Source organism: Tachysurus vachellii, chromosome 7 (assembly GCF_030014155.1).
Source record: "Tachysurus vachellii isolate PV-2020 chromosome 7, HZAU_Pvac_v1, whole genome shotgun sequence".
In the NCBI taxonomy this organism is placed as follows: Eukaryota; Metazoa; Chordata; class Actinopteri; order Siluriformes; family Bagridae; genus Tachysurus; species Tachysurus vachellii.
The window spans coordinates 25566393-25592700 of NC_083466.1; the positions used below are offsets into that span (position 1 = coordinate 25566393).

Genomic DNA, 26308 nt, shown 5'->3' on the forward strand with positions numbered 1-26308 from the left:
TAAATTGAATTACAAACCTAAGAAACAAACAAAACTGGCAAGTACATAATTCTTTGACAGCCAAGTGTGCCTGCTTACAATAAATAAAGCTCATACTCTCAAATATTCTAATGCAAATAGTTTTAGTCCTTCTTAATGTTGGTTCATTGAGTATAGTGTATATCTTATTTTACATACAGATGAAAATCTGCTCTTATGCTTTTCACAGATGACTACATGGAAGTCAAATTCATTTATGCCAGTTCATTATAATGGCATCGTCTCATCTCCCGTTTCACTCGTCACGGGATTTGGTCAGAGCAATCAGTAGGCACCACTATGACACATCAGTGTAGCCATGGACATGTTTGGATATCCAATATCCATTAAATACATTATGAGACAAAGAAAGTGCAAGATTTATATAATGAAGCTGAAAAAAGCTTCATCAGTCTGTGTCACTGTAGTCTGCATTGTAAGCATCCGGCTCTGTGCTGTTCAGAAGATCCACGAACAAAGTGATAAGCTGGCTGTCTTGAGCGCTGTTCTCCTTGACGATACAGTCGGAGGTTAAAGGTCTGAGGTTTCGGTGAAGCAAAGCCTGCAGAGAGGTGCGTAAAGACCACAGCAGCTCCCAGGTTTGAGCAGACAGCTCCCATCGTATGAGAGAACGGCCCGGCATGGTCACCTCCACATGATCGCCGTACGCTGTGTGAGAAAGGGAGGTGATGTTAGTTTTTATTATCATGTCAAAACGTTTACAGCTGGTGCAGTACATGGTAAAATTAAACAGTGTTCCTCTAGTATCATGGGGCTAAAACGTAGAGCTAGAAGAGACAACAGAGAATTAATGTTTACTGTACATTACTACATAAAGTGCACGTGTGCAAACAGGGCAAGACAGGAGAGCATGTTAGACAGTACAAAGTCTCTCTCTCTCTCTGTCTGTGTCTCATCCTTTCTCTCGGTCTTCATCTGTGTGTATGTGTCTCTCTCTTTACTCTGTCTGTGTGTGTATATCATTTTACCACGCTCAATAAGGTTACAGTCAGTCAGGAGAAGAAGGGCCAGAGGATGGACTGCAGACGAGTCTCTGATGAAGACGCTGCCGTTCGATTTAACCGCCGAAAAGAATGTGAGCCAGCGGCTGGGAAGCTTTCGCTGAGCCCTGAATAAAAACACACACACAGTGTTTATAGGATATTTCCACAAAGTTCCATATTAAACACTTACTGCAATTAACTGTTTTTATTATCACACCTTCACCCACCCCATGTCTTTTTATAACTATTTGGCTAAAAGAGAACTTAGACGTAGTGTGTTAATGTAAAGTGTTAATTGGGTTACTTAGTTACCGGTTGACAGAGGAGCGGTGGAGTAACACAGGACCACACTGAGTGCGGTAAGACAAGTCGTTGGGGCGAAACCTGCCCCCTTTGCTTACAACACCTCTCTTTACCTGAAAATGACATGATAAAAGATTTGGTTAAACGGCACATTCAGACCTCAGACTGTATAGTGAAATGTAATTATACTGTGTTGATGTCACTCAGTTAGGCTTCCTTACTGAACACACAGACACACAAACAGAGACAGGCACACAGGCAGGAGACGACACACAGGCAGGAGGAGACACACAGGCAGGAGGAGACACACAGGCAGGAGGAGACACACAGGCAGGAGGAGACACACAGGCAGGAGGAGACACACAGGCAGGAGGGGAGACACAGGCAGGAGGAGATACACAGGCAGGAGGAGACACACAAACACACACCTCAGTCTCACTGTGACTAAAAACCTCAGGAAGTGTGTTTAAAGAAAAGAGTTTTATATATAGAAGCTTAAGTACTAAAAAAGTGGATTCTATTTTATTTTAAACATCAGAATAATATTTACATGATTTCTATCTGGTGCTACTGTTTGGCTTGGTGTAAACCCCTGCTCTCTACACAGTGTAAAAATGTACACAGATGTGTGTAAGTGTGTGTGTGTGTTACCTGGATGAGGTTGGGGTAAAACCCTGCCAACAGCACAGCTTTAAGAAGCTCCTCCTGATTGCTGTGCTGATTCAGCAGTGATGAAGTGCGGAGACACTCAGCAGGGTGTGTGACTAGCTCCGCCTCCACCAGATTCTCACTGAACTGCTGAGTTAAACCTACATGTGCACACGCACACACACGCGCACACACACACACACACACGCACACACACGCACAAAAGCAGGCACATCATTTAATAGCATTTATCAAAATCTAGTTTCGACCTGCATCTTTTGTTCTTGTGTCAGTAGAAAGTATGATCATCCAGGTGTGTAGAGATCAGAGAAAAATACTAAAATATGCTGAGGGCTCTCCAGGACAATGCTGGGACCTTTGCTTTACAGTAGAGTGAGAGTGTTTGGGCTGAGAGTAATTAACTTGCCGTGTATAAACCGCAGACTTGCTGGTGAAAGACTGTGCGAGTCTAAATACTCCTGCCTTTCACGTCTGTCCTGAAGCTCTCGCCAACCCTGTACTGCCCTACTGAACACCAGATAATCGCTGTAGCTGGAGCCGCTCAGAGCCTCTTTAACCTGCCGAGAGAGAAAGACAGAATTATTAATAACATAATATTTTAGCTATAATAACCATAGCGTTGCTGAAATGTAATCCTGATGCTCCGTTCCACAGATTCAGTCCATTTTGGTATTTATACCTTATATATGTTTTTAAAAATGCTTGCAGGATTCATTACAGAAACTAAGCAAAGGACACAAGATTTTATCAAGACTTTGACCAAATTCAACACAAACGTTAAAAAAGGCACAAAAGGGAAAACACAGGAATGTGTACGTGTGTGTGACCTTGTTGACTGTGGAGCGGTTTTGTAAGCTGTTCTGAAACGGGTCTCGGGTCAGACAGGCCGCAACAGACAACATGGGGAGGACGCAGCGGAAAAGAGAGGACAGAACCAGGAGCTTCCCCAAGCGTGGGTCACATGACATACATGCCACACGCTCCCCCAGCGGAGTCAGACACTCAGAGGTGTCCAACACTCCTACAGAGACAGAAGGAATACGATCATGGGTTAATATACAGAATACGTCTTTTTTTTGTGCTGTTTTACCCCGGACAGGACAACGCAATGCACAAAATGCTGTGTATCCTCACCGATTTCCTGCAGCGTCCTTAGGGCTTCTCTTACTGCTCCTTGTTCTGGAGAGTCCATCACCTGGGACAGGAAGTCTACAGCCTATATTACAACAAAATGAATGAATGAATGCATAAATAAACAAACAAATGCTACATTTGAATGCAGATTGACACTTTAGTCTGAATAACATATAAAACTTATAAATAAATAAAATTATTCACAGCCCACAGCACACACCTTAGTCTGAGGACTGTGGATTTTAGCCTGAACCACCAGGCTCTCCAGAGGGGTGCGCAGAATCTCCGGGATGGGAAACATGGTCATGGTGTCTAGTTGTTTCCGGGGAAACAAGTGATAGGCGTGGCCAGGTTGGCATCGACCCGCCCTCCCTCGTCGCTGAATGACGTTTGAGCGAGAGATCCAGACTGTATCCAGACATGAGACCTATGCAGAGAGAATTTAAAGATTGCTTCTACAGTCTACTGTTGATAAAAATGTCTCACTGTCCAAATGCAAATATCTTATTACTTGCTGTTATAGAGTTATGAATATTTAAGCCATGAGTCTCTTAGAAGGTTACTGGTCTCACCTTGGTCCTGGAATCGTAGCTCTGCTCCTTCTGAGTCCCCAGGTCCACAACGTGCACTATGTCATCGATGGTGATGGACGTCTCTGCGATGTTCGTTGCCAGGACAATTTTGCGCTGGCCCTCAGGGGGTCGTTTAAACACAGCCTGTTGGTCTGCTACAGACATGCTGGAGTGCACTGAGAGGAAGACAAACGATAGAGAGAGAGAGAGTGAGAGAGAAAGAGAGTTAGTTAGTTGCTATAATTTACTGCCATGTCAGCTACTGAGGCTATCTTCATGGTAAGAACGGTTAATAAGAACTAAAATAGCCTAAAATCACAAAGAGATAAATATAGACAAATATAGACAACTTAAATGAAATTTTTTACATTAATATATGACAGAAACTCAAACTTTTTCAGATGAGACCTTGTAAAATAGCTCTTTAAATAAATTGGCCTCATAAAATAACCTTCTGTGGTCATTATGCGCAGGACAGTCCAACAAAATATGCTTGACAGTAAGGGGAATGCTGCAGTACAAGCACTGAATGGGGTCTTCTCCTTTCAGCAAGTATCCGTGTGTCAGTCTTGTATGCCCGATTCTACATCTGGTTAAGATCACCTGATCAAGTCTTGATTTCATAGGTATTAGAGACCTGTTAGTAATTTCAGGGTGTATTTCAAACAGTTTGTTATTTGACCATGTATTCCATTCCTCTTGTGAGAGAGAGAGAGAGAGAGAGAGAGAGAGAGAGAGAGAGAGAGAGAGAGAGAGAGAGAGAGAGAGACACAGAGAGAGAGAGACAGAGAGAGAGAGAGACACAGACACAGAGAGAGAGGGGGAGAGAGAGACACAGAGAGAGAGAGAGAGAGAGAGAGAGAGAGAGAGAGAGAGAGAGAGAGAGACACAGAGAGAGAGGGAGAGACACACAGAGAGAGAGAGAGAGAGAGAGAGAGAGAGAGAGAGAGAGAGGGACAGAGAGAGAGAGAGAGAGAGAGACAGAGAGAGAGACAGAGAGAGAGACAGAGAGAGAGGGAGAGAGACACAGAGAGAGAGAGGGAGAGAGAGACAGAGAGAGAGAGAGAGAGAGAGAGAGAGACAGAGAGAGAGGGGGGGAGAGAGAGACACAGAGAGAGAGAGAGAGACAGAGAGAGACACACAGAGAGAGAGGGAGAGAGAGAGAGACACAGAGAGAGAGGGAGAGACACACACAGAGAGAGAGAGAGAGAGAGAGAGAGAGAGAGACACAGAGAGAGAGGGAGAGACACACAGAGAGAGAGAGAGAGAGAGAGAGAGAGAGAGAGAGAGAGAGAGAGACAGACAGACAGCAAGCTTGGTTTATTTTAAAGCTATAAGGCATCAGTGACTAAAAAAATACCTTTTCTTTAATAAAATGAACACAGTTAATTTTTAAGCTTTATAGCTACAAAGCAGAGTAAATAGTGGTTTGTGTATTTTTTCAGATCATGTCCTTGCACTGTCCTTTTTTTCTTTTATTTTTCCAGGATTTACCTTTAACGACCGCTTGGACTTTTATTTTTCTACATAAATCATAAGAAAGGTACATTTGCCTCACTTAAAACAAAGATGTTTAAGTGTTTAAGATTATATACTTTATTATTTATATATGTTTAAGTGTTTAAGATTATATACTTTATATATATGATGTTAGGGAGAAATTATTTGAGTTTAAGTGAAGTAGAAAAGCAAGAAGTGAATAAACTGAAGTGATAAACAGAGTTTTACATGGTAAGATAAGCTGTGAGCCCAATTTGTAGGACTGTTTCTCCTCCAGCTTCTGCTGCAAGGCTTTAATGTCCTGCCAGCCAGGAAGAAAACACAGCACCGCACCTGTGTAGAGAGACAGTGAGGGGGAAAAGAAGACAAAGGTGAACAGGAATCAGAAACAAACAGCTGGTTGAAAGGTGAAACAGAGGCTTAATAGAGAGTAAAGAGAATGAAGTGTGAAAAGGTGTGTGTGATGTTTACCTGTCTCTCTGCGAGTGTGAATGTGATCAATCACATCTGCCACTAAATCAAGGTCAGGGGTCAAATCATCCTGTTCCTTCTGAACGCATAAACAATGAAAAAAATGTTAGTGTTTATGTACATTTAATTCTCAAATAAATGCAATTCTTAAATGGATAAAGGTCTGTTCTGGTCGGTCTCTCTTTTGTCTCACCTGTACATCAGTCTCACTCTCCCATCTCTCTCAACTGTATATCTGTCTCACACTGTTTTCTCTCTCACCTTTATATCTGTCTCACTCTCTCACCTTTATATCTGTCTCACTCGCTCACCTTTATATCTGTCTCACTCTCTCACCTTTATATCTGTCTCACTCTCTCACCTTTATATCTGTCTCACTCTCTCACCTTTATATCTGTCTCACTCTCTTCTCTCTCTCACCTGTATAGATCTGTCTCAGTGCCACCACTCCTTTTCTTACCTGTAGGACTTCCTCACCCTGTTCATTCACCTGTCCAGCTGCATCTTTTCCTCACCTGTGCACTTGCCTTCACTGCTGGTCTCCCCATCTCCCTCAGAACCTCCTCCAGGTACCGCTGTCTCACAGGGTGCATGAAGCCAGGGACGTGCACTACAGGACACTCATCAAAGTAGGAGGCAATGCGCTGCGTGTCTCCGCTGGCACTCATGAGAACCACGCGCAGCTCAGGATTGTGGGTAAGGGCGCGACGCAGCAGGGCCAGCAGCACATCCGTGTTCACGTCTCGCTCGTGCACCTCATCTACCAGCACATGGCTCACGCCGCGCAGCCACGGATTCGACTGCAGCTTCCGCAGCAGAACGCCCACTGTGAGGAAGAGGAGTGAACCACCGCTGGACTCGGGGGGACGAGACTCTAAACGAACCTGCAGAGAAAGTTAAAATAAACCTTAAATTACTCCAAAAACGTACGTACGATATAAATAAACCCAAACTATACACATCTTCAAGCACTAAATAATTTTGTTATACCTGGTAGCCAACACAGGCTTTGAGGGTGGGGCCCATCTCACTGGCAACGCGCTGAGCCACAGACACTGCGCTTATCCTGCGTGGCTGCGTGACCAGGATGTTGCAGTGTGCTCCAGCTCCAGCCCTCACACGGCCCTCCAGAAGGAAGCGTGGTATCCGTGTCGTCTTCCCACAGCCCGTCTCTCCAGCAACCACCACCACCCTTGATGCCTCCACTGCCTCCACCAGACGTTCGCGGTGAGAGTCTACTGGAAGCTCCGCCCCCCGGGACGGACCTGCTCTATCCCATTGCCTCAGAAGTCTGTCGCTCAGGATTTCCGCCTCCTCAGGGTTCAGAGGGCGGAAAGGCTTGCTAGTGATTGTATCGAGCACAGGATCCTCATCGTCATCTTCATCATCATCCTCCTCCTCATTAAAGGAAGAAGACAGCCTCTGGTCAGCTTGCTCTTCCCACAGCTTCTGCACCTCCTCCTCCACTGGGAACTAATAAATAACAGAAATCATTACTTTTTCCAACAGCTCTATTCTGGCTGGGGATAAATGAATGTAAACATTCCTGACTGCATCTTTAAATTACCAGCTTCACCTCAGCACTGAGCAAAATAATCATAATTATCATTTTAGCGGTCATAATTATCATTTTATCATTCATGTGTCTATTAAACTGCATCAATTCCAAAAGCATCTTGAATCCTAATGGTCTCTTGGCAGCTTATTTTTTGCTCAGCCATAACAGATACAAACCTGCGTTAAATAATCTCTAATCCTGTGCTCCAGGTCGTCTGGGATCACTATGTGACACGGCCTCCTCTCTCGCTCACCAGCCTCCTTCACCTCCTCTTGGTTGTACTTGGCATGTGTGAGAGGATTATTCTGCCCATCCAGCAGCTCCAGCTCCTGAAAGCATCAGAACAGCATCACATTTTCACAGAGGCTAGAGATGAGACATCAGGTATTTGAAAAGCCAAATTAAGATGTGTACGGTTTTCTTTAAAGCACCTTCAGTCTGAGGCAGGCGAGTGCTGCTGCCCGCGTTTCAGCCTCCAATCTGCGGCGTCCGTGGGCAGTAAAGCGCATCTCCTCGGGCCAGTGCAGAGTGAGTTCACACTCCTTCACCTTTCCGCCTCCTGTCCTGTAGTGCAGCAGGTCCTGAAGAGCACAACAAAGTACTGAACAAAGGAATTGAAAAATGCTGGTCACTAGGTTTTAAACATGCAATTTAAAAAAGGACATATTAATGCCCACATTCTCAGCATTATACACAACAACAGTGCTGCAACAATTGATTTAATCTCTGCATAAAATCCTGCATTTTCCACTACATAAGAAAATTCCTGACATTAATTCACTCTTCCCAAATCCGACGTAATGTCTCGTCGTGACTTGTTTAGTCTCCTTTTAACTTACGTTGACGCTACCAGATGTCGTGGCCACTTGAATAACCCTCCCCAAAAGTGCCTTCGGCTTTGGAAAGATGGAGAGGGCCTCCGAGACCTTTGGATCCTCTTTCACCACTCTGCAACCAATAGCCAGGAAATACTGAGTGTAAGGCAAGTGAAAAGCCAAGACCAAAAATTCTGAGACCACATTAAAAAAAAACAACTGGGGACCATTTTTAAAAACTGGAAATAAATAAAAAAAATTTCAATCATTCAAGAAAAAGTCAGTGTTTAAATCATATTTCTTTGCATATAGAAAATCACTCTTAATGCACATGACAATAAACTTAAAGCAATAAAAACAATATCAAGCAAATGCTAAGAAAATTCTGAAAATTCGAAATATTCCCTGGATTTTCAGAGTTATCCCAATATTTGTAAGATTCATAATTGAGCCAAAAAGGAAAAGGCCGTATTCATGGCTTGAAGTTCAACAACAGCGAATCAACAGCCTACTCGAGGTTTCCTGCAGCTCTTCTCATCTTCTTGCTCGGGGTTAGTCTTAACTCGCTGCTTTTACACACACTCAGATCTTCCTCTGGATCTTCCCAAGCAGATGAGCGCCATCCAGACTGCTGAGCTAGTCTCTGTGTGGGAAGCTGGTTCCTCGGACCCAGAACTCCCAGTTCCTGTTCACACAGAACAGCTTCATTCAGCAATCGTCCAAGACATTTGTGCTGCATCAAAAATCAGTCCCTTATTTTCACTGTATTATCTTTCTAAATTAAACACAAACGGTAAACAGTAAACATGATCTATTTTTCAGACACACTTTGAATGCAAAAAGGGGGCGTGGCCTTTTCTCACCCTCAGCCTACTGCAGGCAGCTGCTGCGGCGCGTCGCTCCGCCTCCTGTTTCCGTGACCCGAATCCCACCACCTCGATCGTCTGAGGCCAGAATAGTGTAACTGTCGCCCTCTAACACAAAAACGTGAGAACTCTTATAAAAATGTATTTTTTTTTCAATTTCTATTTGTGATGTTTATAGATGTTAATAAAAAAAGTCTAACTGAATTAGTAGACATGTAAGGATTTATTCTACCTGTACCTTAACATCTCCATCTGTGCAGCTGTATTGGATGTATCGAGAGATATTTGACTGTCCCAGCGATCTAGACAGAGTTGAATGTAGGAGTTTCTTTGGCTCGGGAAATTCCATGAGGAGGTCAGACTGGCCTGCTAAAACAAACACAGTCGAGTTTTAGCTGATACTTTACCTCAAAAATCATTTACATAAATGCACCTGATCCTGCATAAACTACAATACATATGCAGCAGAGGAATGTTTGAAGTAATACCATAGGGAAAAAAACCTCACTTATTTCAAACTCACTTATAATGTCAGTCTAGGACAGTTATTGAAGCACGTCAGTTGAGTTAAAGAAATCCTCATTTATACGCTCAAAGAAGAATTTTTTAGTTGTTGTTTATTGACTTCCAACAGCTGCCCTTAAGACTTTAGATTATAAGTAGGGGTATTACACAGAGATGGGGGACTCGAGTCAGACTTAAGTCTCAAATTTGAGACTTGCTTGACAAATATTAAAAAAAGACTCGACTTGACTTGACATTCATGACTTGAAACTTACTTGTGACTTGCACATGTGTGACTTACTCCCACCTCCGGTATTACAATGCCACAATTTTAAGATTATACATTTCCATTTCCAACATTTAGCAGATGCCCTCATCCAGAGTGACTTACATTTTCTCTCTCTTTTATTTTTATATACAACTGAGCAATTGAGGGTTAAAGGCCTTGCTCATGGGCCCAGTAGTGGCAGCCTGTTGGACGTGGGATTCGAACTCACAACCTTCCGATCGGTAGCCCAACACCTTAACCACTAGGTTACCACTAGATTAGTCTCATCTAGAGCACCACTTTTTAAACTGTAACTACAACACATCCTATTAAACACATTCTACGCTTAACATCGCTGTATAACAGCACGTTAGATAGTTCTAGATAAGAACTTCCAATGATTTATTTCCCCATTTAAACTATTAATTATACCACAAATAATTCAAACCACAACACCTCAAACCTAAAGAGTCTTGTGTCTACAATACACACGTTACTGATGTACAAAACTGAAATATTTTTCCCTTTAATATCTCTTGCCTTTAATTAAGTGTGAGAAAGACAAGTTAGACACAAGATAGATAAATAAGAGAAGTCAAGCCGGTCACTACATGATGGAGTATTGAATTCTGGATGAGTTCATCCTGTTATAGTGCAGGACAAAGAGCTGTATCAGGTCTTACATGAAGTTTCTAGATGTCTGAGCAGATCCTGTTTATAAAGTGCACCACACAGGACACATGGTAATGTTTCTCTGTCATTTTCTTGCTCTGACATCACATGACCGGCTGAATATTAGGCACAAAATAACATCATAATAACCTCTGTCTGTGTCAGGGGCAGGTTCTCCCCGGGTCTGGGCGCTTCCGGCTCGGGTCCTGTACAGACTTACTCTAGTCCGGTCCAAACAGGGTGTGATTCTTATATAAACCGTTTTCCTCCCAAGGTTGCACAGAGTCCGGAGACGCATGATGGAGCTCATGTGCGCCGCCATATTTACACAACATACTCAGTGCTTCGGGTCTCAGAGAGGAGGCGACGCCTCCTCACGATCGCCATCTGTCGGTGTGGCAGGGAAACAACGCTGTGTTTACACCGAGGCTAATGCTAACACGATCAAACTTAAAGAATCACCAGTCAAGGAATTTTAAAAAACACGAAAGTTTTCTTTCTTTAAGTAACAAAGTAACAAACAATTAATATTTAAACATTTAATATCATATTAATATATTTAATATCGTACACTTTTAACGATTCTCCAAACTATAACTGATAAACAAAATGTAGGTTACACTTTGCTTTCGAAAGCAGAAAAATATTCAAACAATATTCAAAATAAAATTCCAAGATTAAAATAACAAAAAAAAAAAACATATTTTATTCCTAAAATTTTAATTTTGACTTTTAAAATACTTATTAAGAATCTCAAACAGCACGACCATTAAAATTAACAAAATTGACAAATTAACCAGCCCCTCTAGCATTGTTTATTGCTTTGAAGATATATATATATATTTATTTAGCTAGCTAGTTAATTATTATTATTATTTTTAATTAGCTTGCAAATAAGATTAAAAATAGCTGGTCCACAAACCAAATTCTAGGTTTGTGAATTTAGCAAAATATTTTGCTTAAGTCAGGTTGCATAGCAAATGAGCTAGTCATGCAGAGTCAGGCATGAAGACCTGCAATAGTTAGAGAACACAGCCATAGTTACTTGTATTATTGTGTTTTAGGTCTTATTTTCTTTCAAAGGTGTGTTCACTTTAACTACATTATATGTTTATTTATAATTAAGGCAATAGCATGTGCTCATGTCAGCCTATTTGCCTTCTAATGTTGCTTGCTTATTACAATTCCCAGCCGACATCATTTACAATCTGAGTCGATGCACAGGGAGAGTGGGGTCAGTTTAGCCAGTGCTTGATTTTTGCGATGGGAATTTTTATAAATTGATGCATATCCTTTGTTTCAGTTCACCAATAAGTACTAAGTTTTCGGCTTTCATACTGCTCTCTGCCATATTTTTGGAAAGTGAACAGGTTTATTATGAAAAAGGTTTTATCGGCGATTGTCCATATTTGGTACGGCGAAAAGTGTATAATGAAATTCTACTCTAAAGAAAGAAATCAGGAAAGAAAGAAATGTAAAAAGTCTGAAACAAAGATTTCCAAAATAAATAAAAGAAATTGCAAGACAGAAACAAGGCAATTCTAAATTTATTTCTAAAAGAAATTCCAAAAAAGAAATCTTAAATTTCTGAATAAATTGTTTTAAATCTTAGAATTAGTTTTTGGATAATAATTTATAAAAGAAATAAAATGAAAATGAAATCAATTTCAAAAATAAATTCTGAGGAAAAAAAAAAAATTCTAAAAGAACAAAGTTATGAAGGAAAGAATTTCCAAACCTATAAATTTCAAAGAAAAAAAAAAAAAGACTTTTATAATGAAACTTATTTAATTACAGTGCCGTACAAAAATATTTTACAGTATGCTTATTACAAAAAAACAATTAAAGTAAATGTAATATGATAAGTGAGAAAAGCTGGTCATGATCACACATGACATTTAAGTGCAAACTGTATGATTATTAATCAGATAAACAGTGACTGTGTAAGGATAGCAGCAAACAGTCCCATGTACAAAAAGTGGTACGAGTTTATCAGTCAGATGGTGTCCAGTTGAAAAAGTTGATGCCACGGAGCTCCTCAGGGAGATATTCTTGGTCCACTGGCCCGTTGAATGCTGGGTTGTATTTGTAGCCTTTAGCATAGCCTAGCTCCTTCATTAGCTTGGTGGGAGCGTTGCGGAGGTGAAGTGGCACTGGGGGTAAAGGCCCCTTGTGGTTCCTCAGACAGGCCTTAACATTATTATAAGCCTTATACACTTCGACAGACTTAGGAGCCCTGGCCAGGTGGAGAACACACTGTGCTAGGATCACCTAGACAAGTAGATAAATGTTTACAGGTAAAGCGCCGACCGATTGCTCCTGATTTTAATCAGTTATAAATCTTTATAGTAACGTTTATATTATATTCTTACAAATGTGGATGAATGTTTACCTCGCATTCGGGCATGCCGATGAAGTGGCAGGCTTGGAACGCAGACACGGCCTGAGGGAGCGCAGAAGGATCAGCTAAACCTTAAAAAAAGAGCAGAATATTTTAAAATATTCTACACAGGAGATGAGGAGAAGTGCAATTTCGCAAACATTTCTAAGACTTTACAAAGGTTTGTTTAACTCAATATGATCATGTGCTGTTTAGTCATATAAATAATTGTATTGTATGTATATTATTTTAGCTCATAACTCATCCACAACCTCATGACTAACTCACCTACATCCTCGCTAGCAAAGCGTACCAGCCTGCGTGCCACGTACAGCGGGTCCTCACCTCCTTCCAGCATTCGGCCCAGCCAGTAGAGGGAAGCGTTTTCATCTGAGCCCCTCATTGACTTATGCAGGGCTGAGATGCAGTTGTAGTGTTCCTCACCTGTAAGTCAGATATTTTCTTTTTTGGTTTCTACAATCCAGATGACAAACCCAAGGAAAATTCTGGGAAAAAACTGACCTGATATAGAGTATAGACTGGAACGCTGTTGCTCTTACACATGAGCACAAACTACAAGTGGAACGATGTATTATAAAGTTTATAGAATTGCTGATTTTATACACTTTATTCAACCAGTAGATCAGCGTCCCTGGTGGTCCAGTGGCAGCATCCTGCACTCTCATTGCCAGGGCCTGGGTTCGATTCCCGGGCAGGCCTCTAACCCAGCCGGTCCCGAGCCCGGATAAAAATGGCCTCCAGCATAAAACCTGTTCCGAAACTAATATGCCATCCAAACAGTAGACCAATGTGTATCAAGATTTGAAACCGGTTCTGTGTGATTTGATTCAATTAACAATACTGGCTTATATATGGCTCATGATCCTGAATCTTTTGAACAAATCTCGAATGAAGAAAAACTATGTCTAAAAAGACTCATTGCTTTATTTCTGAACCCTAAATAACGCAAACAATTTTCATTTCTGTTTGTATAAAATGCTATGAAATTTAAATATATGCTCACCATATCTTAAAAACGTTAAAAAGTTTCTGACCCAGGGAAAATGATCGACTGAAACATAATTTGCTCTGTAGCACTGCATGAGGTGTCAATTCAACTGGAAAAGCTTTAAAGTTGGTTAAAAAGGCCACTCACTTTGCCTCATTCTCTGTCAGCAGTGTAGGTTTGATGTCATCTGAAAGCTAATGAAGTGCTAACTTTTAGAGGAGGGAACATTGCTGTCATATAACTTACTGTATGTGTCTTTCATTGTGATCCATGTGGAACCTCTGGTGTTTAAAGAACCTCTGGTGTTCAAACAGTGCAACTGCATCAGTTGTGTAATTAACAGAAAGCTAATTAGCACGATGAGATTCATATATTAACACAATACACCTCGTGATGCATTATGTCATACCCTAGAAGCTCTAATTTGTAATAGTGATACGCCACTAATTAATCCATCTCAAACCCCAACAGGCTGTTGACACATTAGAAACCTTCTGGTGCCAAATAGCAGACTCAGAGCACAGCAGGCTTGGGATATCAGTATCACATGCTAATAGTGTTTATATCTGTATTTTTGTTTTTCCCCAGAGGTCACTGTTTTATGGCCTTTAAATCTGATTTGATCATAAAAGTACAATGACTAAAAAGTAGCATGCTAAATAATTTCAAAATTGCAAGGAAGAATACAACTAAATTTGTTTTTTACTGGCAGATTACATTTGGTATTTCTGTGTTCAGCAAAATCTTAGGCTGGATCTCCAGTGTCTTCCTATTAACTCTCTATGTGTCCTACATTAGGCATGACGTATTACTGCTGTAGAACCAACACAGCGCACTTCATGAGCAATAAAGCAGCATGTGAGATCAGGCAAAGAAAAATAGCGTCTTGAAAAACAGGCACCTGTTCAAACGTACACACATTTTCTTTGGGATTTTTTTGGGAAATTTGAAACACAAACTTTGTACTCGCCTGCTTTGTCGTAGAGGATGTGGGATCTCTGTAAACCCTCTTTGACATGTTTCTCCTGGACCACGATGTTCTGAGGAGTGCGTGTCTCTGCGCTGAGGGTCTTGTTCACACAAGCCTGCACGGCCAGCTGTAGGCCGTTGAGAGCTGCTCGAGCGTCTCCATCACACAGGTGAGCAATGGTGTCAAGGGCCTTCTGCTCGATACACACCTGCCTCCTGCACACAGACACACACAGAGCGTTTAACCCTGAGAGAGAGAAAGAGAGAGAGAGAGAGAGAGAGAGAAAGCAAACAAAGAAAATACTGAGATATGAAGAAAAGAAAGAATAAAAGAAAGAAAGTAAGAATGAAAGAAAGAACAAAGAAAGAAAGGGGGGACTGAGAGCGAGGGAAACAGGAAAAATCTTCTTTCCACTAGATTTTTATTTCGTTTAGTTTTTATTTAGTTTTCCATTCTGACTGTAGGTACAGTACGTGTTCAAGATTCCTGCAACAGTAATTACTGGTACTTCATAGTGGAGCAGGACAATTGTTCACTGCTGACTGATGAAGCACAAAACGCACAAACTCCACATAATGAAAGCCTAAAGCAGGCTCAGTTTCTTACCATAACAGAAGGGTTTGTGACTATAGAAGCACAAACGCTGCTGACACAAGTGCTATTTCTGCTCGAGTACCTCCATGCATTTCTGATTGACGGTTTTGAGTAGAAAGCAGTTGTGTATACCGAAGCAGCAGGATGTGTGTGCGACCTTGTAAAACTCCCTTTTGTCTATAGAGACATTTAAATCCAGGATTAGGATAAAGCTAAAAATGGCGCTAGACTATAAATGTCACTCTTCTGAGATGTATGAGGATTGCTGGTGGAAAACTTTAACTAGTGTAAGTTTGGACTAATGAAAGCTGTGACAGTGAATGTGGATAAAGAGGTAAGAAGGAAAAAATAATGATAGGGACCTGAGTCAACAGATATAAAACTGCCTCCATCTGTGAACAGTAGGAATGTCTTAATACTGAGCTAAACTGAGCAGAACCCTACATTAATGTAAGGGATTACTCCTAAAAGACCTTTCATTCATTTACACATCATTCATAAAGCCTGTGTAGGAAGTCGTACCTAAATCCTGATTCAGTCTTGACAGTGATGGGCTGTGTTACGGCTTCCTGACCTTCTGTGGGTGTCTCTGGTAACCAGGCGATACAGACGAGTCCAAAAGTGACTCAGGTTACTCAGTGGAATTTTCTCCAGAAACTGAGACAGGGTTTGTGCTGGACTTCCTGACATGGATGGGGTTATTGTTGAGTCAGCAGGCCGTGAACGGGACACCAAGTTCAGCTGGGTCTCAACTATCAGAATTTTGACTATATAATTCAATATATTTGAAGTTGCTAAGATGTCTTTTTTTTTTTTGCAGTGCTTTAGGAGGCAGGAAAAGAGATACTAGGAAAATGTTTGAAATCTGTTATATGACTAAGTTAAGTTCTAAAAACTATATCTCGAGTGTGGCTTAGTTAGAAAGATAAACAGCTAAAAAAGCAGACAGACAGACCGACAGAGAGGTAAATAAACTTTCTGTGAAGAAATTCACAGATTACTATGGACTTATATATTCAAGTTCTCTGAGTAAAAATGAAAGTTTCAGTACAATACAAGAATACCGGTGACATTACAGTCTCACTGAGTCAGTGTGGTTTTCCTCTGGGTTCACTGGTTTCCTCCAAACGCCCCAAAACACACAATTTGTGTGAGTTAGTGTGTCCAATATGGGAAATATTCCCACGTTTACCAGTGACCCATGGAGAGACTCTGGATCCATCACAACCAGTAAAGTGATTAGTGAAGATGAATGTGTGAAGCCTGTGTGGATCTGGACATGCTTGGGAAGGAAACCTTAATAGTCAGTGAGCTAAGTTTCTCCCGTAATTATTTAATGATGATTTCATCGACAGGAAAAAAGACACAGGGTCACGCATGATGTTTCCGCTACTGAATTTTTGGGATACAAACATCTGTAGCAATATTTTCCCTGTATGCTAATTCAGTCAATAGTATTCATGCTGTTCGTCATAACTGACATTTCATTCTCAGGTGTTCACCAAGACAGCGGACAACAAACAGCACACAGTTGGAAGCACTGGGTCTTCTGGAGACGTCACCACTTGACACCTTGTAAAATTCTAAACCAAACGAGTACTAGGTGTTTAAGCATAAGGAAGATGATGACCGAAAACAAGGCCAACTATCTGGGCAGTCCTGAGGCTGTGAGGTCTGTTGAACACAGAGCTCTCTTAAAACTGACAGGACATCATAAATCTGCTGAGGATTACAAGCTCAGATGCTGGGAGGACAAACTGCTCCGTTTATTCATTATTATTTTTTAAGTTTGAACTAATTTGACTTAAACTATTAATGTCAGAAGAAGAACTTATATGATATATACTTATAAGAACTTGTAATATATAAAGTAACAGCCTAACATAGCAACACAGTTAGATTCTTGGATCCAACCTGCTGCTTGTATGTGATACAGATCACCGTGTACCCATTAATGCTAGGCTGGGAATAAAATGTATTTGTACTGGACATACTGCAAATGACATTGCATCTTTCAAAGAAATGTTCATCTTAATTTTAACAGCATGTTAAGTCATATATCTATTGAAAGAAGCCAACATTTCTCTTTAAAAGCCTCAGAATATTACCTAGATCCAACAAAAAACCCCACAGAAACTCAAAGCCATTTTTATACGTATAAGGATGTGTATCTGTAGCGCCATAATAACTTGAGACTGGATGTTAAAAGCTTCTTTAGACTGCAATCTACTGAACTTAATGAATACATCAACACAAATCACAGGTTTAGAACGCGCTTGCACTACCATTATTTTTGCCCTAGTGATAACAGTTGGTAAGCTGAAGCGGTTTTAGGAAAAATTACAGACTACAAAATTACACAACTTTAATTAGAATCTAGATAATATAATAGATAAACAGTACGTTATTCTCTTTAATAAAAAAAAATGTGTTCATTTAGACAACAGGTTGTAAACTGAAAGAAGGATAAAACACTATACAATATGCAGATATTAGAATATAGTGGTACATATAACGTAATGTGGTAAATCCCTTATACACTGTATGTTAAACTGCCAGGAAAGGGCTGTTTTTAAAGGCTTATCTTTTAAAAAAATGAAAATCTAACCACCAGATTGTTATCGGTGAATAGAGCAATGACTATTATTAGTCTACATCTAATGTCAGCAGAAACATAAATATGAACACATTTATGTTAATACTAGTGAAGATGTTTTTATATAGAAGACTTTAATAAAGCACTTGTTTAAAAGTTAAGTATAAAGTTCTCTCTAGATCCTCTATGTTGAGGATTTATACTAGACAATGAAATGTTCTCTATTATAACTGAGGAATAAAGCTAAAATATATTTAAGGAGATTAACAGAAATTCATCCTATTTTAAAAAAAAAAAAAAAAGTCACATTCAGAGTCTGTGTTGTGTTTGACTCATAAACTCGTGTGTTATTGTGTTTAACTGATTAAATGGACAGTTGCTCTGTGAAGAAGGAAAATTCATTTGCAAACAGCATCATGTTTACAGCGGGGCTTCCATGGAGCTGGCATCTCTCGAAAACCTGACACTCGCCTCTATTCACCTGCCAACTGTCTCTTCTTATCCAACACACACACACACAATCTCCAGCTACCAGACTGGAAAGACAGGGAGGGTCATTTGTCGGAAACCTTCCAGCTTCAGGCAGTAAAACAACTAAAAGAGGAACGATGAGAGAGCCTAGTGCTACTTTACAGCCACTCAGCGATCAGGGCAGATATTTTACCGAGTGCTAGGCAGGCCGACTAGAATTCCAAAAGTGCAGTGATAACGAGGATTAGTCAGACACACAGACACAAACAAACTTACTCTGTCGAGCCGTCCGGTCCTGAGCTGTCATTCGGCAACACAGACAGCCCGAGTGAATCCACAGCCCGCTGCAATATCGAGCTCATCGCAGACACGCTCAGCTTCTCAAGGACCAGAACCCTGCAGCGGCTCAGCAGAGCACTGTTCACCTGAAACGACGGGTTCTCTGTGGTCGCTCCGATCAGTGTGATCGTCCCGCACTCTACGTGAGGCAGAAAAGTGTCCTGAGGAGAACAAGATGGGAGGGAAAGACAAAAAAGTCCTGAGCATCACAAGTGTAGCCACTCATGGAAGGTGAGTGAGTCAGTAAGTCAGTGAGTGTGTGAGTGAGTCAGTGAGAGAGTAAATCAGTGAGTCAGTGAGTGAGTGTGTGAGTCAGTGAGTGAGTGTGTGAGTCAGTGAGTGAGTCAGTGAGGGAGTCAGTGAGTGAGTGTGTGAGTGAGTGTGTGAGTCAGTGTGTGAGTCAGTGAGTGAGTCAGTCAGTGAGTAAATCAGTGAGTGAGTGAGTCAGTGAGGGAGTGAGTGAGTGAGTCAGTGAGGGAGTCAGTGAGTGAGTAAATCAGTGAGTGAGTGAGTGAGTTAGGGAGTCAGTGAGTGAGGGAGTCAGTGAGTGAGTGTATGAGTCAGTGAGTGAGTGTGTGAGTCAGTGAGTGAGTCAGTGAGTGAGTGAGTCAGTGAGGGAGTCAGTGACTGAGTAAATCAGTGAGTGAGTTAGGGAGTCAGTGAGTGAGTGAGTGAGTCAGTGAGTGAGTGAGTGAGTCAGTGAGTCAGTGAGTGAGTGAGTAAATCAGTAAGTCGGTGAGTGAGTGTGTGAGTCAGTGAGTGAGTATATCAGTGAGTCAGTGAGTGAGTGAGTCAGTGAGTGAATCAAAGTTCTGATGGTTCTAAGGTTGAAAAAAGGTGGAATTAATTCTACATTTAGAGCCATGTATTATTAAGTGTTATAGTCTTGTACAGTACAACAAAACACTAAATCAATACAATAATAAGTAATTTATGCATTTCAAGGATTAAATATTTGGGTCAAATATTTGTAAATATTTGAAATCAAAGCACAAGCTTCTTTAAAATCCATCTATAAAATGTAGAATTACAGCTGGCACATTTTAAACACAGTAATCCAAGTTTAATATCCATATGCTGCAAGTCTCCCTTCTGTTTTAATTAAAACATGTGTAGTAGCAGCTACAGTGGTAGTGTTTACTACAACGTGCTAATTCTGTCCACTTTGTGCAGTCTAAAATGTGTGAAAATACAATTATGCTTTATTTCTGTGGCAAAATCTATAATTAACAAAAACGACATGATGACATGTACGATCCCATGCGTGTAAAAATTCCCTGCACAACAATGAGGCTTTGATATCGTAACGGCATTATATCGGTGTTCCTCAGATGGAAAATAAATAAAGGTGCACTCTAAAGCCCTCTGTGCTTTTTAAAACCAATCTGAACAAATCCTCTGCACTGACTGTTGTCAGTGTGTTTCCTCGGTACCGATGCCTCTGAGGACCGGCAGTCGGGATGCTTGGCATAACATCTGCCCCATATACCGTACGCTCCCGGCTCGTGTGTCTGATTCGTCTGATCTTTCCGAGTAGCTGAACTCTTTCTAAGAATGTTGAGGAATTAATACACAAATTAAAACCGTTTGCTCTGCAGGTGATCACTAGGATTAGAATCTCACAAACATAATTACTATTATACCTTAAACATACGCACTAATGTTACGTAGTAAATTAGAGTTGTTCTTCTTCGGCGGTTAAATCTCAAATGTGGATTTACTGTCGTTTAGTGCATATAGTGTAAGCTTAATAAAGCTATTACTCCTTTATATTCTGTGTTATGAACAGTTACTGTCTTGTGGGCCATGTGGAAAGAACCATGAGAATTCATTGTGACCTGCCTGCTTAAATAGAAGTTACATGTTATGTTCACTGCCAACATTTCTCAAAATATAAATAAATAGAAAACAGAACCGACCTGTTGGGATTTATTAAAGCGATGTATCTCGTCGATGAACAGGATGGTTTTCCTCTTGCAGAGTCGGAGCTCGTTCTGCGCCTGTTTGATCACCTCTCGCACCTCACTGGTGGACGTGCTGGTGGCTGAGAGAGTCACGAAGCGCGCCGTGCCTTTCTTTTTACTGGAGCTCGCAATGATGTGGGCCAGAGTCGTCTGTAAACACACCAGAAAGCCAAAACCCTGAGTCAGATTCCTTCAAAATCACTGATGAACTGCAAAGAGAAAAAACAAAAAACTTTCTAGGTTGCTCAATAAACAGTCAACTTGGCCAAATGTTTGTGCACCCCTGACCATCACACTCATATGTTGTTCTAACCCAGAATTGTTCCCACACAGTGTGTTAATGGTGTGTTAAGTTTGTAGAGGAAGAACCTGAGCGTCCTGTACAGAGCCTCGACTCTGACTCAACCCCACTGAACACGTTTGGGATGAACTGGAAAGCTGTCCAGCTCCCACATCACTGCCTGATCTCGTTAATGCTCTTGTGGTTGAATGCACATGAAATATCCCCATCAGGCTCCTATTCACCCTAAACATCTAATAAAAAGACTATTCAGAAGAGTGGAGCTCATTATTCCAGCAAAAGGGCAATACATCTGGAATGAGAAGCACGTACAAGTGTGATAATCACGTGTCCAAACACTTTCAGTCATTCAGTTTATTATAAAGTTGACTGACCTGCCACTTGACTTTAATAGGTTTACTCCAAACCCCAATAACCCAAAAACTACACCAACTTGCTCTCAGTAAAATTATCTTATTATTTAATAAATTAGGATTAATTCTAATTTAACTAATTGGTATGAGACTGACTCTCCTGCATCAGGACCAATATTTAAACGATGCATGGGGAAAATAATAAAAGGCCACACCCACTAATTCAACATCTGTCCTTAGACATCCACTTTTGGGTTGTGTGAACAGGTTTGGAATAGGGATGAGCCTGGGCAGAAAATTCCTTTAAAACCATTTCAGTGATTAATTTAGAACTCGTTCAGGGGAAGATTTATGATCTGGACTCACACTCAGCCGTCTCAGATGTTTACTGAACTATCCTAACATTCTCGTCCGCCATAACAGAGGAAAAAAAACTATTTATCTAACATCCACGTGGAGTCGTAAAATACAGCTGTATAAACATCACCACTGTGTGTGAGGCAAAGTGCAATGGAAAGGCTGGATCAATGTCAAGGGTTCACCGCCTGAACTATATAAAGTGACGAACCCCCAGAAAGCAAGAGGAGGAGAAAAGGCCAAGGCCTTAAAAAAAAAGCTCGTCTTTGATATGGCGAGGCAGGACAGGGCTGGGTTACGTTCCACAGCAGCTGAAGAGGCTTTGCTGTCAGCACCGGCTGTCTCACCCGAGAACTGAGTGTCTCACATGGAAAGGCGGCTCGGGACACCGTGACCCCGACGTCGGCTCTGGAAATACAATCTGTGTCGTAGCCCATTTACTAAATGTGTAAAACAGTGCGAAATCTGTTGCTGCTCAGAGCGTCAACAATAAATAATATATCGCTAATAATATATATATATATATATATATATATATATATATATATATAAAATATTTAGTTTGAAGCTTCCTGGTTTGTAAAGCGTTCTAGTTTCTTGGTAACATGACGAGGTTTTCTTTTTCTCTCTTGTCAACTTTGGGAGAAGGAAAAAGAGACGATATTGTTTCTGTAGTAACAGTTGCATGGAGGAAGACGTGTATAGAAGACAGAAAAGTATGTCATAAATGCGTGTAATCGTAGATCGGGTTAATGTTTAACGAAGTCTTTAAGAAAAACCTTTATAGCTGCTTTAACGCATCTGAGAACCGTCTTGACTGGTGGACAACTTTAAACTGTTTCATTTAATAAATGAAAAGAGTTGTTATAAGAACAGAATCGGCTTCTGCTCATCGTGAGGTTGATTATTGTGCTATAACAGCACACCCTGAAGTGTTTTAGTCCTAATGAATGTGGTGTGTTGGGACACCTTTCCACATCCAGGAGGTCCCCACAGGACCAGAGACGGGACGTCCTGCGACTGCAGCAGAGACCTGATCAGTGTTTGTTCTCCTAACACTTTGTTCTGACCGAAATACTCCTCCAGGGTGCTGGGCCTCATCTTCTCAGCCAGAGGTTTGTCTGAACTCAGCAGCTTTTGGTTCAGCATCTCAGCTTCAGCGCAATGTTTCCGGTTTCCTGAATCTGATTCCGGACGTGTGGCGCTTTCTGATGAGACGCTTTCGGTAGCCGAAGGTTTGGACGCTAAAAACGACTTCTTGTTGTTGAACACTGAAAACACGCCACCTGCAGGTCGATGTGCTTTCACTTCCAATCCACTAATCCCAGTCCTAATCCCAGTCTCAGTTCCAGTCCCAGTCCTAATCCCAGTCTCAGTCCCAGTCCCAGTTTCAGTCTCGCTGCTAACGCGGGACTTTTTAGCCGGAGGTTCGGCACCTTCTCGATGCTCGTCCTCGTTTTTCCAGCTTTGATCCAAACATTTATCCAAATGAAAGTTAATTTCACTGGATTTAAAATCCCCAGTACAAACCGGACATTTCACGGTATCCGCCATCATTATTATTCCCGCTAAATGAGTCTGACGTCAGGGATTAAAGCTTCAGTCCCAAATGACTCCATAGTGAACATAAAGTGCACTACATAAACACTTCGTCTGAGTCTTCTTGTTTAATGACATTAAACCACTTAAACGAGCCTTTTACTGCCACCTAGTGGACACATTTATATTGCCTGTTTGGCATTCGGGAAAAAAAGTGTTGTTTTATTATTATTATTATTATTATTATTATTGTTGTTGTTGTTGTTGTTGTGTGAACATTTGCAGCGGCTTCGTTATTATTCTTCTACTAATTCCTGTTTGTGCATATTCACTTTAACACGACTAAATGTCGCCATCTGTTGTTCAACTTGTGTAATTACATTTGCGGCTTCCTTCTTCTTCTACTCATTTCTAATAAATGCATACACTCTAAACAAAACGTATTGCACCATCTGCTGTTTAAATTGTGTAAGTGCACTTGCGGCTTTGTTGCTGTTATTCTTATATAATATAATATAATATAATATAATATAATATAATATATATAACACATTTATATTGTCAGTTTGACATTCGGAATTAAAAAATGTTTTTATTATTATTATTATTATTATTATTATTATTATTATTATTATTGTTGTTGTTGTTGTTGTTGTTGTTGTTGTTGTATTTACATTTGTAGCGGCTTCGTTATAATTCTTCTACTAATTCCTGTTAGTGCATATTCACTTTAACACGACTAAATGTCGCCATCTGTTGTTCAGATCGTGTAATTTCATTAGCGGCTTCCTTCTTCTTCTACTCATTTCTAATAAATATATTTCCCCTGTGTTTCCTTTGTAGCTCAGATAATTGTAAGACTCTGGATGGTGAAGTTTCCCCAGTGATGAAGATCAGAGCTCCAGATTCATCAACCCCCAAGCAGCAGGTCAGAACCAACAGGGGATTCTTCCTCCACCTGGACAGAGTGGAGATCATGCGCTCTTTCTGGGAGCTCAAACTTACTGAGCTTCAGGGACATTTTCAACAGGTAGATTACTCTCTGACACACACACACACACACACACACACACACACACACACACACACACACACACACACACACACACACACACACAATTTAAGATAGTGACTGAGAACACAAACAATATAGAGATTTAATCAAACATACAATTAAAGGAAATAACTACAGTCGGTTGACATCATCAGACAGTTTTAATCAATGAAAACAGAACTGAATGTGATAAAAGCTAAAATGTAATTTTAATAAAACCTCAGTCAATCTTCTTCTTCTTCTTCTTCTTCTTCTTCTTCTTCTTCTTCTTCTTCTTCTTCTTCTTGATAAAAGAGCAATTTTCACATGAAACTGAGTATCATATCCTCCATGGTGCTGTTGCAGCAGTAATTTATTCTCCAAGCCTGTTTCTGATTAAAGCCACGCCCCTGAGTCCTGCTCAGAGCTCTGATTGGACATTGATTGCTTTTCAGTGTGGTACAACTGTGATGTACTGACAGTGAAATATTCAAATTCCATAACATCTCTCCTCTTCCTTCACACCAGTGCACCAAGTTGGAGCACAAGAGTGATGCGCATGCTCAGTCCACAAGGTGGCGCTAAGACAGCTTATTAACCTTTCACATTCAGGCCAGATCAGCCCAAGAACCCTTGAGACACATGTGTCCTGCTGGTGTGCTTCTATTAGACATGCTCACTTCCTGTTATCATCAGTCTCTTCAGTATCAGTATCATCAGTATCCAGACTCAGCATCCTCTGTGTGTCAGAGATGAGAGCATAGTTTACTCCATCAGTCCTCTTCTGGTTCTCTTCTTTTCACCTGATTTATGACTTTGTTTGTGTGTCTGTGTGTGTGTTTATACTCACTGATGCAAGTTCATTATTATTCTTCAACAACGTGGACATTAATATCCTGAGCAGTGTGATATTTATCTGTCACTACCCCAGTGACAAATAGCATGATTTATTTATTTTAAATTTAACATCAACATCAATTTGTTTTAATGTCAGTTTTATGGACATGTCGATCAAAGTCAAGTGCGTGAACAAAACTGGTATATTGATATAAATATATGCTTCATAGATTGCTACTGCAGATGTATTAATTAAAACAGAAGGGATAACAGATGTATTAAATATAACATTTATTCTGGACTGAGAGAGACAGAGAGATACAGTAGATAGAGAGAGAGAGAGAGAGAGAGAGAGAGAGAGAGAGAGAGAGAGAGAGAGAGAGAGAGAGATAGAGAGAGAGAGAGAGAGAGAGAGAGAGAGAGAGAGAGAGAGAGAGAGACAGAGACAGAGAGAGAGAGAGACAGAGAGACAGAGAGACAGAGAGAGAGAGAGAGAGATAGATAGAGAGAGAGAGAGATAGAGAGACAGAGACAGAGAGAGATAGAGAGAGAGAGAGAGAGAGAGAGAGAGAGAGAGAGAGAGAGAGAGACAGAGACAGAGAGAGATAGACAGAGAGATAGAGAGAGAGAGAGAGAGAGAGAGAGAGAGAGAGAGAGAGAGACAGACAGAGAGAGAGATAGAGAGAGAGAGAGAAAGAGAGAAAGAGAGATAGAGAGAGAGAGATAGACAGAGAGAGAGAGAGAGAGAGACAGAGAGAGAGAGAGAGATAGAGAGAGAGACAGAGACAGAGAGAGATAGACAGAGAGATAGAGAGAGAGAGAGAGAGAGAGAGAGAGAGAGAGAGAGAGAGAGAGAGACGGAGACAGAGAGAGAGACACACAGAGAGATACAGTAGATAGATAGAGAGAGAGAGAGAGAGAGAGAGAGAGAGAGAGAGAGAGAGAGAGAGAGAGAGAGAGTGAGAGAGATAGACAGAGAGATACAGTAGATAGATAGAGAGAGAGAGATAGAGAGGTGTGTCCTAACACTCGTACTCCAGCACCTGTCGCACACTTATCAGCAGACAGAAGCACGCTTGTCCTTTGTGGAGAGAGTGTAAGAGACAGATCTGTTGGACAGGACGGGAGGCAGGTGTTGGAATTGCTCTGAGACTCGTATTGTATTTAGAGGAGGCGGACTCACGCTCCAGTGTCCAGCCTTTCATTACACT

The 26308-nt window shown here is 40.9% G+C and overlaps 3 protein-coding genes across 5 annotated transcripts in view; 1 reads left to right on the forward strand and 2 right to left on the reverse strand.

Moving 5' to 3' along the window:
* Positions 1-96: 96 nt before the first annotated feature.
* Positions 97-10722, reverse strand: dhx30 (DEAH (Asp-Glu-Ala-His) box helicase 30). Of its 3 annotated transcripts, none has more exons than XM_060875147.1 (20): positions 10505-10722; positions 9149-9276; positions 8908-9018; positions 8557-8729; positions 8069-8177; positions 7661-7810; positions 7406-7558; positions 6662-7144; positions 6187-6555; positions 5672-5750; positions 5429-5533; positions 3701-3876; positions 3349-3555; positions 3129-3210; positions 2822-3015; positions 2401-2551; positions 1977-2134; positions 1335-1438; positions 1008-1147; positions 97-687 (listed from the first exon to the last, which is right to left on the reverse strand). In XM_060875147.1, exons 1-20 carry the CDS (start codon positions 10674-10676, stop codon positions 428-430), a joined length of 3504 nt encoding a protein of 1167 aa, XP_060731130.1. In that variant the 5' UTR covers positions 10677-10722; the 3' UTR covers positions 97-427. The 3 variants fall into 3 exon arrangements, with proteins under 3 accessions (XP_060731130.1, XP_060731129.1, XP_060731131.1); XM_060875146.1 differs by having other exon boundaries at positions 9149-9279; positions 10505-10721; XM_060875148.1 differs by lacking the exons at positions 9149-9276; positions 10505-10722 and having other exon boundaries at positions 8873-9003.
* A 1337-nt stretch (positions 10723-12059) lies between these two features.
* On the reverse strand, positions 12060-23299 carry wrnip1 (WRN helicase interacting protein 1). Its single transcript, XM_060875154.1, has 7 exons — positions 22658-23299; positions 20633-20827; positions 18651-18874; positions 14714-14928; positions 13023-13178; positions 12747-12826; positions 12060-12625 (listed from the first exon to the last, which is right to left on the reverse strand). The coding sequence occupies exons 1-7, from the start codon at positions 23243-23245 to the stop codon at positions 12347-12349; spliced, it is 1737 nt and encodes a 578-aa protein (XP_060731137.1). The 5' UTR covers positions 23246-23299; the 3' UTR covers positions 12060-12346.
* The window catches only part of mylk4a (myosin light chain kinase family, member 4a), a 34878-nt gene continuing 27281 nt past the window's right edge, over positions 18712-26308 (forward strand). Inside the window, exons 1-2 of the mRNA XM_060875153.1 lie at positions 18712-18944; positions 24071-24257. Of these exons, the coding sequence (XP_060731136.1) occupies positions 18889-18944; positions 24071-24257 (243 nt within the window). The 5' untranslated portion in view covers positions 18712-18888. The remainder of the gene's footprint in view (positions 18945-24070; positions 24258-26308) is intronic.

Coding starts and splice junctions, on each gene's coding strand:
- wrnip1 (XM_060875154.1), bottom strand. CDS start 23,245: ATGATGGCGGATACCGTGAAATGTCCGGTTTGTACTGGGGATTTTAAA. Junction 13,179..14,713: donor CATCCTCTACGACAAAGCAG/GCGAGTACAAAG, acceptor TCTGACTTACAG/GTGAGGAACACTACAACTGC. Junction 12,827..13,022: donor CTTTGCTAGCGAGGATGTAG/GTGAGTTAGTCA, acceptor TCTTTTTTTAAG/GTTTAGCTGATCCTTCTGCG.
- dhx30 (XM_060875146.1), bottom strand. CDS start 10,676: ATGGCGGCGCACATGAGCTCCATCATGCGTCTCCGGACTCTGTGCAAC. Junction 3,211..3,348: donor TCCACAGTCCTCAGACTAAG/GTGTGTGCTGTG, acceptor GTTGTAATATAG/GCTGTAGACTTCCTGTCCCA. Junction 2,552..2,821: donor ACCGCTCCACAGTCAACAAG/GTCACACACACG, acceptor CTCTCTCGGCAG/GTTAAAGAGGCTCTGAGCGG.